Consider the following 12,359-nt stretch of genomic DNA (forward strand, 5'->3'; position numbering starts at 1 on the left):
CCAACCCCGAATGAAATCTGATTGGCCCCATAACTTTTCCCTTCCCTGTCTGCAGTCTATAAACAAAAACATTGAACAGGAAACAATTTTCTAAATCTATTCAACGATGTGTGGCTTTGCTCAAAGCTCCCGAGCTAACACTAAACAAGCAATGACTTTAATGTGCATCTCTCTGAATAAGGAGTTATGTGCATGAATGTTGGACATATAATGATAACGGTAAATAATGGTAATGATCAAGAAAAAAAAAGTAATAACCAGTACGTATCTATAAAAGCAGGAAACAGTTGAGACGAGTTCGGCCTTCCTGTTAAACACCTCCGGTTTCCCCAGCCCCATGTTGAAGTTATGGCTTTCTAGCGCAAATGAGATCCAGTGGAGTTGAGCTGAAATTGTCCTCATCAGCTTTCAGTTTGCTGGTCGCAGCTTCACAGGCCCTTTACATTAAAGTGAGCCCCCCCTGTGTGAAAGGCATCTCTAAATGCGTGCCATGTGTGCGGCTGCCAGCAGGGGCTCTTGGTTCTATGGACCGGACGGCGAGCTGTGACAAACTCCGGATTATTAGACTGGCTTTAGTACCCGACACAAACGAGGTGCAGTCAGTCACACTTTGCATGGCAGCGAGCAGAGCAGCCTCCCTCTTCATCCTCCCTCCCCTCCCGCTCCTCTTCGCTCTCACTTTCATCCACTTTTAATGTGAGACACTTTGATACTGAACATCCTATTTCCCGTGTTCTGGTCGGTTGACTTTACATGCAGATGGGTTGGTAATTTGCATAGACCCTTCTCTCCTGATGCCTTCTGACAATGAAGCGTCTATTCATCCTCTGTGTTAAGCACCCCTCCGAGGACACTGGCTGAATCGCTGTCTCATGCTGCTTCAGGTCTCGTTTTACACTGCGGGAACTGCTCAGGAATTGGATTAGGAACCTATTCCTTCAGAGGAGAGCATCGTGTTCGCCGGGGCGGGCCCTCGTAGGAGCCTCGGAAAGGGAGAGTTCACTCCGATATCAGGGCTTGTCACGTGTTTTCGCACCGAGTCGTGCCAAGTGTGACCCTAAGTCGTGCTGAGTCCGTATCACAAACACCGTTAGCTCTGTCGATTCTGTTATGACTTCTTCCCACCTGGGAGATTTGGAGAGAAATGCCGGAGTGTGCCGAGAGAGGAGCAAGGAATTATGGGCCCAACACCCAGGAGGAAACTCTGATCACCCCACTTCTTTTTTATTCTCCCATCACCTCAAGTGGCTGCTCTGATCTTACTCCCACCACCTGAGCCAAACCTGTCTTTGGAGAACCAATTAAGTTTAAATATGCACGGCAGGGAAAAAATAGACTATTTTTATCCCTGCTGGTTCCACTTGCTCTCAGATGACACAAAAGCTGCTGTATCGGGATTTTAAGAATGTTTTATTCCCAGATTTCAAACAAACCCTGTTTCAATCGCAGAGGTGTGCAAAATTTAAGAAGAAATTAATAAATATGCAAACAAGACGGCACAAAAAGCATTTCATTCCAGACAATCTTAGGCCCCTGCAAGTCAGTACCCATTTCCTCCCGCTATGTCACCCCGGATGTTTCACTGGCTCTGTCCTTCAGGTCGAAATCAAAACATTGATTTAAAATTCATGAGAAGAAGTGAGCAGAAATGCAGAGTTACAGTACAAGGAAAGGCACCGAGGAAGGAAGTGGTGCGATGACTACGGTGGATCGTGATTGGATAAAGCGGTGAAGCCAAAAACAGGCATGAGGGATGAAACAGCCAAGTGAGAGTGATGGAGTGACAACTGAAGGAGGATGAAGATGAAACTGCTGGAGACAGGAGACAAGAGTAATAAACTTAAGACAGATATCATGCAATGTCGCTGGATTGACAGCAAATACAGTAACACAAGAAACTAACACCACTACAGGCACCAAAACTCCCTATAAGGTTCAGATCAAAGTGAAAGGGATCTATTGAATATAAAAAAAATACTAATTATGTTTTCACTACTGTGTTTCATCTAAATTGTACGAATTATTGTTTTCTTTACCCCTTTTGATATTTTATGACAACTGAAGGCTACCACAGGTTCCTCTGTCATGTTTGGAAGTAGAGGGTGAGGTGAGGGGTCTTCAGCTGTAGCATGCAACTTCACCACTAGATGTCACTAAGCTTTACACTGAACCTTTAAGAACAGAATTATAACAAGGACAACAAACTTTAAGTTTAGAAATGAATCATGATATAGAATATATATCCGTTATAATGTTACTATATTTGTTATATACATGTATCCAAGGAATAAAAAGCGTTTTACTTTTGTTGCCTGTGGACATGAAGCAAGTTTCTACTACTCAAGGGAGTTCAGTCCAGGAATCCCCCCCCCCCCCCCCCCCCCCCCCCTCGGGCTCGGCCCCAAAGAGTCAGATGATAAATCTCAGAGCTCCTGAGATGATTAATAGGGTAGGAAATAAAAATGTTCTGCTATAATTTCTATTCTTTTTTTTAAACCGTGGGTCATTTTCCCTACCTGTAGGCATAGAGTTTATAAATGAAACCTTTGGAAATTCTTCGAAAAGCTATACAAAGGTGAACTGTTAACAGGGGCAGGAAGCCCTACCCTCATTTATGCAGGTGAAAGTTGGTCCGTGTGGTCTAGTCCCACTTAACAACTACTTTAGTACAAAATGCAGAGAACAACAATGCCGTCTGTGATATTAAGCTGTCAAAACACACAGTGCATTCTAGTGTATGGTGCTATGAGGGCGCAGACCAGTCAGAGTTCTTATGTTGACAGCGCCATGCATCTCATGGATGACTGGGTTCACGTGTCATTTACCTGAGGAGGAGACAAACCTGGCATTTACGTGAATTTTACTTCCTCGCATAACAACATTGTTGCAGAACAAGTACATGCTGTCACAGCCAAAAGTATTCCCTGAAGCCTGTGGCCTATTTCAGCAGGATAATGTGCTCTGCCACACGACGGAAATCTTACGAAGAAAAGTAGAACAAGCTTGATTTCTTGCTATTCACTCACTTACATGAGTAGGCTTGTAAGCATCGTTTATAATTTATAAATCCATGCTTTGCTAGGTAACTGGTTACCAACGTTTTCTTGAATCATTCACTTTCTGCTTTGATTACATGATGTAAAGTTCCCAAACTGCCTAGCATAATTCCTTTTTTTTATATTTTGACATATTTGTATAAAAAATGTATTTTGATGCACGGTAAATATGCAAGGAAGACTGATAAAGCAAAAATATGTTTTCCACCCTATGCTTGAAAAATAATCTTATGTTTCAGGGGCTTTATTGCAATATGTGGCTGCAACCTCTGCTGCACCACGACCTTCTACCTGGTCAGCTGACATGAGTCATCCGGCACTTCACAGCGTCCACTCCCTCTTCTGACGTGACGGCAGCTGCAGAGCTCATAACAGAGGCACCACAGGATTCTACATCCTCGCTCAGTCTGTGTGCACTTGTGTGATTTGGTTGCTGCACTGGCAGTGTTTCGGGGGGCCACAATCATAAAAGGTTGCTTAGGGCCACCAAAATCCTACAGCCGGCCCTGGATTGAGTATCTGTAGGACCCAGTAGGTCCCAACTCATATATTAGAGGGTTTAATACACTGAAGCACTTTGTAAGCTTGTTTAGATAAGTGCTAAAGATATAAAATGATATATTATAAATTATTTTCATGGTTATTTTCATTGCTTTTACAAAATTATTATTTTTATAGCACAGTGGAGTTGGACCTATACAATAATATGTGATTATTAATATTTAGACCGATCATGATATTGCAGAACCAACATAGGGTAAAAATAATCAAACTAGAAAATTACAATACACTAATTCCATTTAAGAAATCAACCAAGAATTTAGAACAGCTTTCCTTTAGTTTGTGAATCTTTTTAACTTTGTTAACATCTTAACACTGAATCAGTTCCAGTCTAAGCTGCTTATGAACACAGGACAAAGTTTGGGTCACATAAGGGGAGTCTAAAGAAATATGATTTTCTACCAAACAAATCTCATCATCCCACCCAATGTCCCGGTGTGTTTATCTCTCCAACAAAACACACACCATCACATTTATTCTGTGATTATGAAGCCTCTGTTCATCGCCTCTTTTATTACTGTTATTATTAATAAATCAGGCAGGCAGTGAGGCCCGGACAGGGACGTTAAAGGGGGGCGCGTGTGTGTACGAGGGGCCCGGGCTGGAGGTGGTAATTGCTGGTGTAACAGTGTGTACAGCCCCGCGGTGGCCTCATAAGCAACCCACTTTATTAGATCGGCCGGTATCGATCCTCGCCGCGCGGCGTTGACTAATCTGCAGGCGCGGGGCGGGAGAGAGGCAGCGGGTCGATGGGCCTGGATTCAATCATGTCTGGAAACAGAGAAGGTAATTTGTTGTAATCACGGCCGCTAAATGGAAAACGTGAGAACAACGCGCCCGTGAGGTGCGTGGAGAGAACTACAACATCAAGACACTGGAGCTTTTCCAGTAAAAGGCCTGGACACAAACACACACGTGCTCAGACAAACGCACTGTGCTTTGCAATTATGGATATTCAGCCTGAGTCATAGAAGAATCAATACGCGCCTGCTGCACGACCTTCACTTCTCTGCTGCACGCACGCAAGTTTCGAAAAGCTGATTTTCTCACCTTGACAGAAAACCTTTTCACATTATTTGCTAATTCGTTTTGATAGAGGATCTTTTTCTGGGCAGATTGGTCTTTATTGGATTTGGAAAAATAAGACAAATGGATTCACGAGTGAGGTAAATCCAGAGCAGCGTCGAAAAGCCCCGCAGGCGGCCGGTCCTGTGTTGAGAGTCCTCTTAAAATAGTAACATGACAATAGAAAAAAGATGAGACGGATTGATGTTTTATTCAACAGCGCAGAGCCATTACTTCAGACGCACAAGTAACACACACACACACACATATAATCTCATTCTGCAGTTACACGAGTCAGTCTCCTGAAAATATTCACATGGAGACGACAACAAAAAGTCCAATTTGTCTTTACCACAGAGTTAAACGCAAGTGCAAGTCAATTATTTGTGTCCATCAGCGACAGGTTGTGTGAGGCGACGTCAGGCTCGGGAGTTCCTCTCCTCTTCCTCGTTCTCCAGGAGGTAGGCCGGCCTGTAGCGCGTCACACCTCGCGCGTCCACCATCTGCAGTGCCGTGTTCCGACAGGTGTTGTCCATACTGCCCAGTGAAGTGTACCTGCGGATCCACACGGGGAGTTTAAGACCCAGAAGTGTGCGCTGCAGCTGGGATGTTCAAATAACACGGTGGATGTGTTCTTACCCTTTGTCGTAGAGGATACAGTAGGGAACGTACAACGTCCTCAAGAACGACCAGATGTCATGATACGTCCAGTCCTGTAGAGCGTTAGAAGGCATTGAATTGGTTTGTGACTGATTCGTGATCAGTTCAATCTAAAGTAACTCATCCTCCAGTGCTAAAACACGATATATTATTTGGAGCTGGAATCAACTGTTAAACATGCCTGTGTTCCTTCGTTATGTACATGCGAGTTGTCTGAATAAATCTACAGACATTTATTTTCTTCAACGACACTGGAGGGTGTAACCACGTGCAATTCAACATCAAGAGACCTGCAGTAACTCATAATATGTAAAGGTAGGTTTCACATTAGTTGTGTTTGTGTCACAGGTGTGTGGACTGGGATTCTTGAGAGTACTTCCTGTAGGACTCATTCCATGTGCTTTTTAAACAATGCTATATTAGGGGACATAATAAGTTACAGTATCTCCATGCTATTTGAGTGTGTCTCACTAGTAAGGGGTTGACTCTCATGTAGTCTGGCCAGCCGGGGTCTGTGGGACACATCGGTGTGAGTGTGTGCGAGTAGGGGTCACTCCTCCTGGTGCCCATCAGGACGGCTTTCAGCTCCGGCTTCCTTTCCTGGACGTCGCTCAGCGCCTGCCGAATACTGCCCTCCACAGAGAACAGATCCAGGTCATATCTGTAGGAAACACATTGCCAAATAATGACCCGCTGTGTTGTAATGTAGTGAAGATTATTTGACCAAAAAATACACTAATACAATTCATGAAGACTGGAAACTATAAAAATACAAATAATAAATCCACTGAAATGTGTTCATTCAAGGATATATTAATTCACCTTTTGATTGTGTCCTGGAGGAATCTCTCCATTTCTGGGAACGGAGAGACGACCCGGATATAGAGAGCTTTCACCTTGTCTTTACCATCTGGATACCGTCTGAGTGGCAGGAAGAGAGCAAGGGGACATTTAAACAAGATGAATAACAGGAGGACAGAGAATGATTAGATAAGAGTCCATTCTCCTTATCAATATGTCCCACCGTCTGCCCGGTGCAGGTCAAGAAGAGTGAAAACAGATCTGTCTTGTCTAGAATTTTTCTCTGTCTAGTTGCTGCTCTTCCTCCTCCACTCATTTCTTACTGTTACACCCCCGACTGTGCAGAGGTGGCAACATCATGTTTTTAATTGGAATCTCCCTTTAAACTCTTTTCTCTCAGGTCATTTATTCTGTCATGGTTATATTATATCTGCCCCCCCCCGTTACCGTTTCATTGCAGCGTAGTAGAGGTGCAGCAGCGCCGTGCAGTCTTTGCCTCCGTTGAAGCCGACACAGACTTCCTCTGCCGAATACTGATCCAGGGCCGACTCTATCGTTTTCAGAGCAGTCTTAACTTTGTCCCCCAGTGGTGTGTCTGTTGGAAATCAAACCCACAGTGAGAGGACGCTTTACAGGGGAAATAAACAGTGTATAGAGTGTGATATCAATGATCCCTCACTTCTACGTCAAATCAAACAAGTTAAAGTACAAATACCTTCTTGTCCTTGTTAATGATTCATGACTCTATCCTTTATTCAGTCCAATACCAGTTCATACATTTTTTAATCCACAAAGATTTAACAGCTTTAATTACTTCCATCTCTATGCTTATTTTACTGGTCCCAATGCCTGTGTGAAGTGTAAAGATTTCTTCAATATTCACTTCATATTAAATTGGCATAATTTAACAGTCTTCTCCAACTACCCTCAGCCCCCCCGTCTCCCCCCTCACCACGATTGGCCAGCATGTACACATCAGCGGTGGCGATGGACACTGGATCAGTGACTAAAGGCACCATGCTTCCCTTGGGCAGCTCGTCCAGCAGCTGTGCCCGGGCTTTGTCCACCTCCTCCTGGCTGTTTGAGTCCAGGACCAGCCTGACTCGATGATAGTTACTCAGCCAGTCAGGGTAGGAGCCCAGAGCCACCTTCCTACCCCAACCCGCCTGCAGCTTGGTCAGCACGGGGGCGATCGCTGCTTCATCTGCATCCACAAACACCTAGCACAACAATATTTGTTGGGTTCGCCTGTATCATGAAAACACAGAATACAGACGCACATTTTTTGTAAATGATCGGTTGGGTCCGGGTGTTTACCTCACAAGTGTGAAAAGTGATCCCTGAAGCAACAAAGAGTTTCTCGAGACCACTGAAGGCCCTCTCCAACAGAGAAGGGATCCCGGGAAAGATGTACACGTTACGAACACTGACCTGGGAACAGACACATTATGAACAGTAAGAATATGTGAGTCAGCGTTTTCCTGAACCTACAGGTTGGAAGATACTATGGTCGACATCTTTATCCTAACACAATGTCCTTGCTACAACACAGTTTTTAAGCGTGTCAAAAAGTCTGTAGCTCAAATACTAATATGCCTTTCACTCTTGTTTTCTGTAAATGTTGAATACAAGTATTTCCCAAAATTTTTAGAAGATGGTTTTCTATCCATGTTCTTTCAGGATTATGGTTAATGCCGCAATCAGTCTTTTCAATATAACCCTTAAACAGGATTGATCTGAGAGAATATTATGGGATTTTCAGTTAAGTCTTTTTGAGAGTTGTGTCAGCTAAACAATTTTGTGAAAACCAAACTGAAAAGGTAACACACACAGGCATGGAGGGTATTGATCCATCGTGTATAGTATAATTCAATCGAATCTAGTTTCCTGTAAAATGAATCACTGCATTTGACACTTTGAAACTAAGCTTTCCCAGCTCTGCACTCTCTCACCAGTGGGTAGCGGAGCAGTTTTCCAGTCTGAGCATCAGTTCCATAGTTGAGTTTGGCTGAGCGAGGCACCATGGCCAGCTTCATCGTGGCGCTGCTTTTGTCCGCTTCGCCGAAGAACTCTTTAACCAGCTGACTGAGCTCAGGGTGGAGATACAGCTCCTCCTGGAACGCCATGGCGATGCTCTCAAAGGTGACATCATCGTGGGTGGGGCCTATGCCTCCCGACGTGATGAGGTGTGTGTACTGGGGTGAAAGGAGGGCCACCTCTTTGGCGATGACCTCCTGTACATCTGGTATGACTGTGATTCGCTGGACGGACACTCCGAGCCTCCTTAGCGCTCGTGTCAGAAAGGCACTGTTCGTGTCAAGTGTTTGACCCTGGGACCGGAAAGAACAAGAAAGGACTGTTAGTTCAGTTAGCTTCAATCCAGTGTTCCCAACCTCACTGTAGCAGCACATTCAAGGACTTGACAATGACTTCAATGTCTTGCTTGATGATATTGAAATGACTCACAGTGAGTAAATGTCGAGCTGAGATATGACATTGGATAAAAAGAAAAGCTTCATGTTTAAATCATGATCTAATTTTTTTTTTTTTGAGAATATAGGACGAGATGTTAAATACCCCTTGTACGTTTGAAGGTCTTCTGCATGGCTAAACTGCATGGCCGTTGGTGTCGTGTTAACATGTATGTATTCATAAAAGTCACACTTTCAAGTGTCCAGATTTATTTAAATATTCTTAAATCCACAAACTCTCAAGGATTCTCAGAGGGTTGCTTTCAATCACAGCTTCAAAGTTGTACAAACCACGAGCATCTATCAACACTAAATCACCTTGAGTATCTCATCTCCAATGATGAGAATGGCCGCAGTGGGAGCATCCCCATTGCGAAACAGACTTGAGCCCTGCTGGTCTGTGGACATTGTTGCTTTGGTGAGTTGAGCTGCCAGTCTCCTCGCACGCACCACTGCTCTACTCAGGCTGGGAAGAGCAAAGCTGGGAGACAGAGCCAAAAATGCATAAGGCAATGTATACATGCATATAGAGTTTCTGTTGATATATTATAATTTAAACTGTATACTGCAGTTATATATGAAGGTGAATGTAATGTATGTTCAACCATTTATACATTTTAGTACAATCTATATCATTTTGGGGCTTTTATACTGGCAAGATGTCCCTATGAGGATTAAGAAAACATTTTTTTTTCTTACATCAACATGAGGAATCCATGTACGCTATCCCTATTACAGCTCAGGCCGTCTTCTACTTCTTAACTTGTCTTTGATCAGGAAATATCTTGAAGGAGACACATGAAATTGCAGATTAGAAACAGAAAAACATGCAAAGAATAAGACAAGAAGCACCGCAAGCTGAGTTAGTGTCTCAGCAGCACAGACAGAGCATCAAACAATGATCATTTCTTGATGCAATTCAGCAGCACAGTAAATGGTAAACAACTGTTTTTATTAGCGCTTTCAAAATAAGAAATCAAGAGTGAGTAGGACACTGCATTAACATTGATACGATTGAATTAACTCGATAAAATGAGTCTGTGCAAGACTTAAACTGGGGACACTGCAAATGTGACACCTGCCATGCCTCCTCCAGTATCTTAGTTCAAATGAATTGCATGAAGAATTAGATGCAGAGTTAAAGGGTGAAGCAGACAGATCGATGTACAGTGGACATTGTCCACTGCACCACAGTTCGGATCAACAACCCTGCAGCGAGCTGATGCGTTGCAGACAACAGTGAATCAAACTTGAGCTGTGAGATGAAGCTTTGTGTTCAAACAGAGGGAGCAGAGGTTCAATGGACGGATGTTAATCTACACTCTTTAACGTAGTGACATCAATGAGACATGTTTGCCCACAGGTACAGGAGCAGCTAACTCAACACTTAACGGCGCATTTGAAGTTGCGCAACACTTACACATACTAACGTGGAAACTAAAAACGAGGAGCATGCACATTCAATACCTCTCATAAAACGAACTGCCACAGAGGAATGATGAATGATGACTACAAGTCGCACACACCAGGACTTCTATAGCAGATCCCCGCTAGTTGCGCAAGTCTCCTTGTTAGCTTACTGGAGGAACACAAGGAGACTCAAGCTACGAGCGAACTGCATGTTAGCGTTCAAGCGCAGTGATGCAATATGCTGTATTTTGTATATAATAACGATGTCCCCTCCACTATCACCTGCTGCGGACAATCAAAGGATTTATTATAGTTTTGTATAATTCCATAAGAAACTCATTAAAAGCAGCGAACCTTCCTCCTCAGCCGCTGGCAGTCCTCGAGTTTGTGGCTACATGCCAGTCAAATGACAACTGTCCAATCACGAGCGAGAGATGGCTTCACGAGTTGTCCGGCAGCCAATCCGGGCTCACGGAGGCGGTGCATAGCTCAAATCTGTTTTCACTGAACACGGAAGTGGCTAAAAGAAGCTCCGTGTTTTGCTAGAAGAAACACAGCCGATGTGGATTAATACATGTATTTATGAAGAGGAGTATTAGCTACAAGAGCTGCGCTGATGACTCGTCCATTGGAGGAGATTCACTCTGCAGCGTCTACACTGGACTTCCATGATGCTAACAGGTGCTAGTGTCACGTTCTTCTTCAGACTGAATATAAACAGACTAGTGTCACGGTTCTGCCCCTAGTGGCCGGAGGAGGCAAGTCCGGGATACACGAACAATCTTCCAAATGTAGATATTACTTCTCTGGCCTGTAGGTGGCGTGTTTGCATGACTTCAACTGTCCAGCTCAGTAAGCAGCATGAAATGTTTAGCTGTTTAAATATTTAGTCTCAATGTAATATTTTTCAATGATGTGTTAAATAAAAAAAGAGGTATTGCAGATTTTTATCAAAACATATATAGAAGAACTTTTCTGTCGGCAAAAAACTCATCAAAATGTTGGAGAGATGAGACTTTAATAATTAGAATCATTAAATAATAACTCAGAATTAAGACAAGTAATTATATGACTATATAAAATAAATCAAATTATATAATACAATGACCATAAATAATTTGAAGAATAAAAAAGATACTGTCTACATATATTATATTTATTTATTTATCTTAAGTTTAAGGGTAGGCAAAGCAGGCAAATTGCCCAGGGCCCTAAGTTGTGAGGGGGGTTCAGAGAACAGCTGATTGCATTAGTCAACAGTGATGACGATTTTGAAAACCCCCTTTGATTCTCTCATAGGCTGCTGCAACGTGTTGTTGCGGTTTTGGCTGCAACACTGTTTGCCCCTGAAACTCCGAAAGTGCTTTGTAGACTGAAACACTTCACCCATCCCTCCATCCGTATAGAGGTGAATGAATAATGAGTAAAAGATAGGACTTAACCTAAACTTAGACTAAGATGTTATAGCGGCAGGAAGGCCAGAATGAGGTAGAGAAGAGAATAGAAAATATAGAGGCAATAGAATAAAAATTCTACTTATATATATATATCTACCAACAGCTGGAGAACGCTGGACTGACAGACAGCACAGAGGCGTTAATCATGACTGCACAGGAACAGGGCCTACGAACAAGAGCCATAGGGGTTTACCACATCAAACAAGACCCAGGGTGCAGCGTGTGCCCTGAGACAGTTCAGCATATAAGATCAGGGTGTAAGATGCAATCAGGAACAGTGAATATAGAAAGGCACAACCAAGTAGCTGGAAAAGTGTACAGGAACATCTGCACCCAGTATGGATTAGAAGGGCCCAAATCCCGATGGGGCACACCATCGAAGCTGGATGAGAACACTAGGGCTCAGGTCCTGTGGGAATTCAGACTCCAGACTGACACACACCTACTGGCTAACCAACCGGACGCAGTGGTGATGGACAGACAGCAGAAGAAGGCAGTAATTGTAAATGTCGCAATACAGGATGACAGCAACATCAGAAAGAAGGAACACAAACAGTTTGAGAAGTACCAGGGGTTGAAAGAACAGCTGGAGGAAATGTTCGAACATCAAGACCAATGTGATCCCTGTGGTAAAAGGAGAACTGGGGCCTGTGACCCCCCCCCCCCCCAACTGGGAGAGTGGCTCCCACAGATTCCAGGATCCACATCTGAAGCCTCAGTCCAGAAGAGTTAAACAACACAAATCATAATCATCATAAAGGTCATAATAAGGTAATACAGATGTTTTTTGTTTTTTATTGGACAATGCACTTTAGTGACAAAAACACGAATATGAAAGTTCACTATCATTTATTGAGGGTAAAAAATAAACCAGGTTC

The 12,359-nt window shown here is 43.3% G+C and overlaps 1 protein-coding gene across 4 annotated transcripts; it reads right to left on the minus strand.

Annotated features, from left to right (window-relative positions):
• Positions 1 to 4,874: 4,874 nt before the first annotated feature.
• flad1 (flavin adenine dinucleotide synthetase 1) lies at positions 4,875 to 10,739 on the minus strand. 4 transcript variants are annotated; one of them, XM_053432374.1, is made up of 11 exons: positions 10,379 to 10,738; positions 9,314 to 9,398; positions 8,933 to 9,095; positions 8,096 to 8,473; positions 7,461 to 7,574; positions 7,096 to 7,363; positions 6,591 to 6,738; positions 6,165 to 6,263; positions 5,814 to 6,003; positions 5,322 to 5,395; positions 4,875 to 5,237 (listed from the first exon to the last, which is right to left on the minus strand). In XM_053432374.1, the coding sequence occupies exons 2-11, from the start codon at positions 9,319 to 9,321 to the stop codon at positions 5,102 to 5,104; spliced, it is 1,578 nt and encodes a 525-aa protein (XP_053288349.1). In that variant the 5' UTR covers positions 9,322 to 9,398; positions 10,379 to 10,738; the 3' UTR covers positions 4,875 to 5,101. The 4 variants fall into 4 exon arrangements, with proteins under 4 accessions (XP_053288349.1, XP_053288351.1, XP_053288352.1 ...); XM_053432376.1 differs by lacking the exon at positions 10,379 to 10,738 and adding an exon at positions 10,082 to 10,372; XM_053432377.1 differs by lacking the exon at positions 9,314 to 9,398 and having other exon boundaries at positions 10,379 to 10,739.
• Positions 10,740 to 12,359: the final 1,620 nt, after the last annotated feature.

The sequence above is a fragment of the Pleuronectes platessa genome, chromosome 10 (genome assembly GCF_947347685.1).
Source record: "Pleuronectes platessa chromosome 10, fPlePla1.1, whole genome shotgun sequence".
NCBI classification, from domain to species: Eukaryota; Metazoa; Chordata; class Actinopteri; order Pleuronectiformes; family Pleuronectidae; genus Pleuronectes; species Pleuronectes platessa.

What these genes read in the sequence shown, in the direction of transcription:
- flad1 (XM_053432374.1), bottom strand. An exon ending in GTACATGCTGGCCAATCGTG is followed by an intron (nt 6,739 to 7,095) that starts GTGAGGGGGGAG and finishes GATTTCCAACAG; the next exon opens with ACACACCACTGGGGGACAAA. An exon ending in TGAGAGTCAACCCCTTACTA is followed by an intron (nt 5,396 to 5,813) that starts GTGAGACACACT and finishes AACGCTCTACAG; the next exon opens with GACTGGACGTATCATGACAT.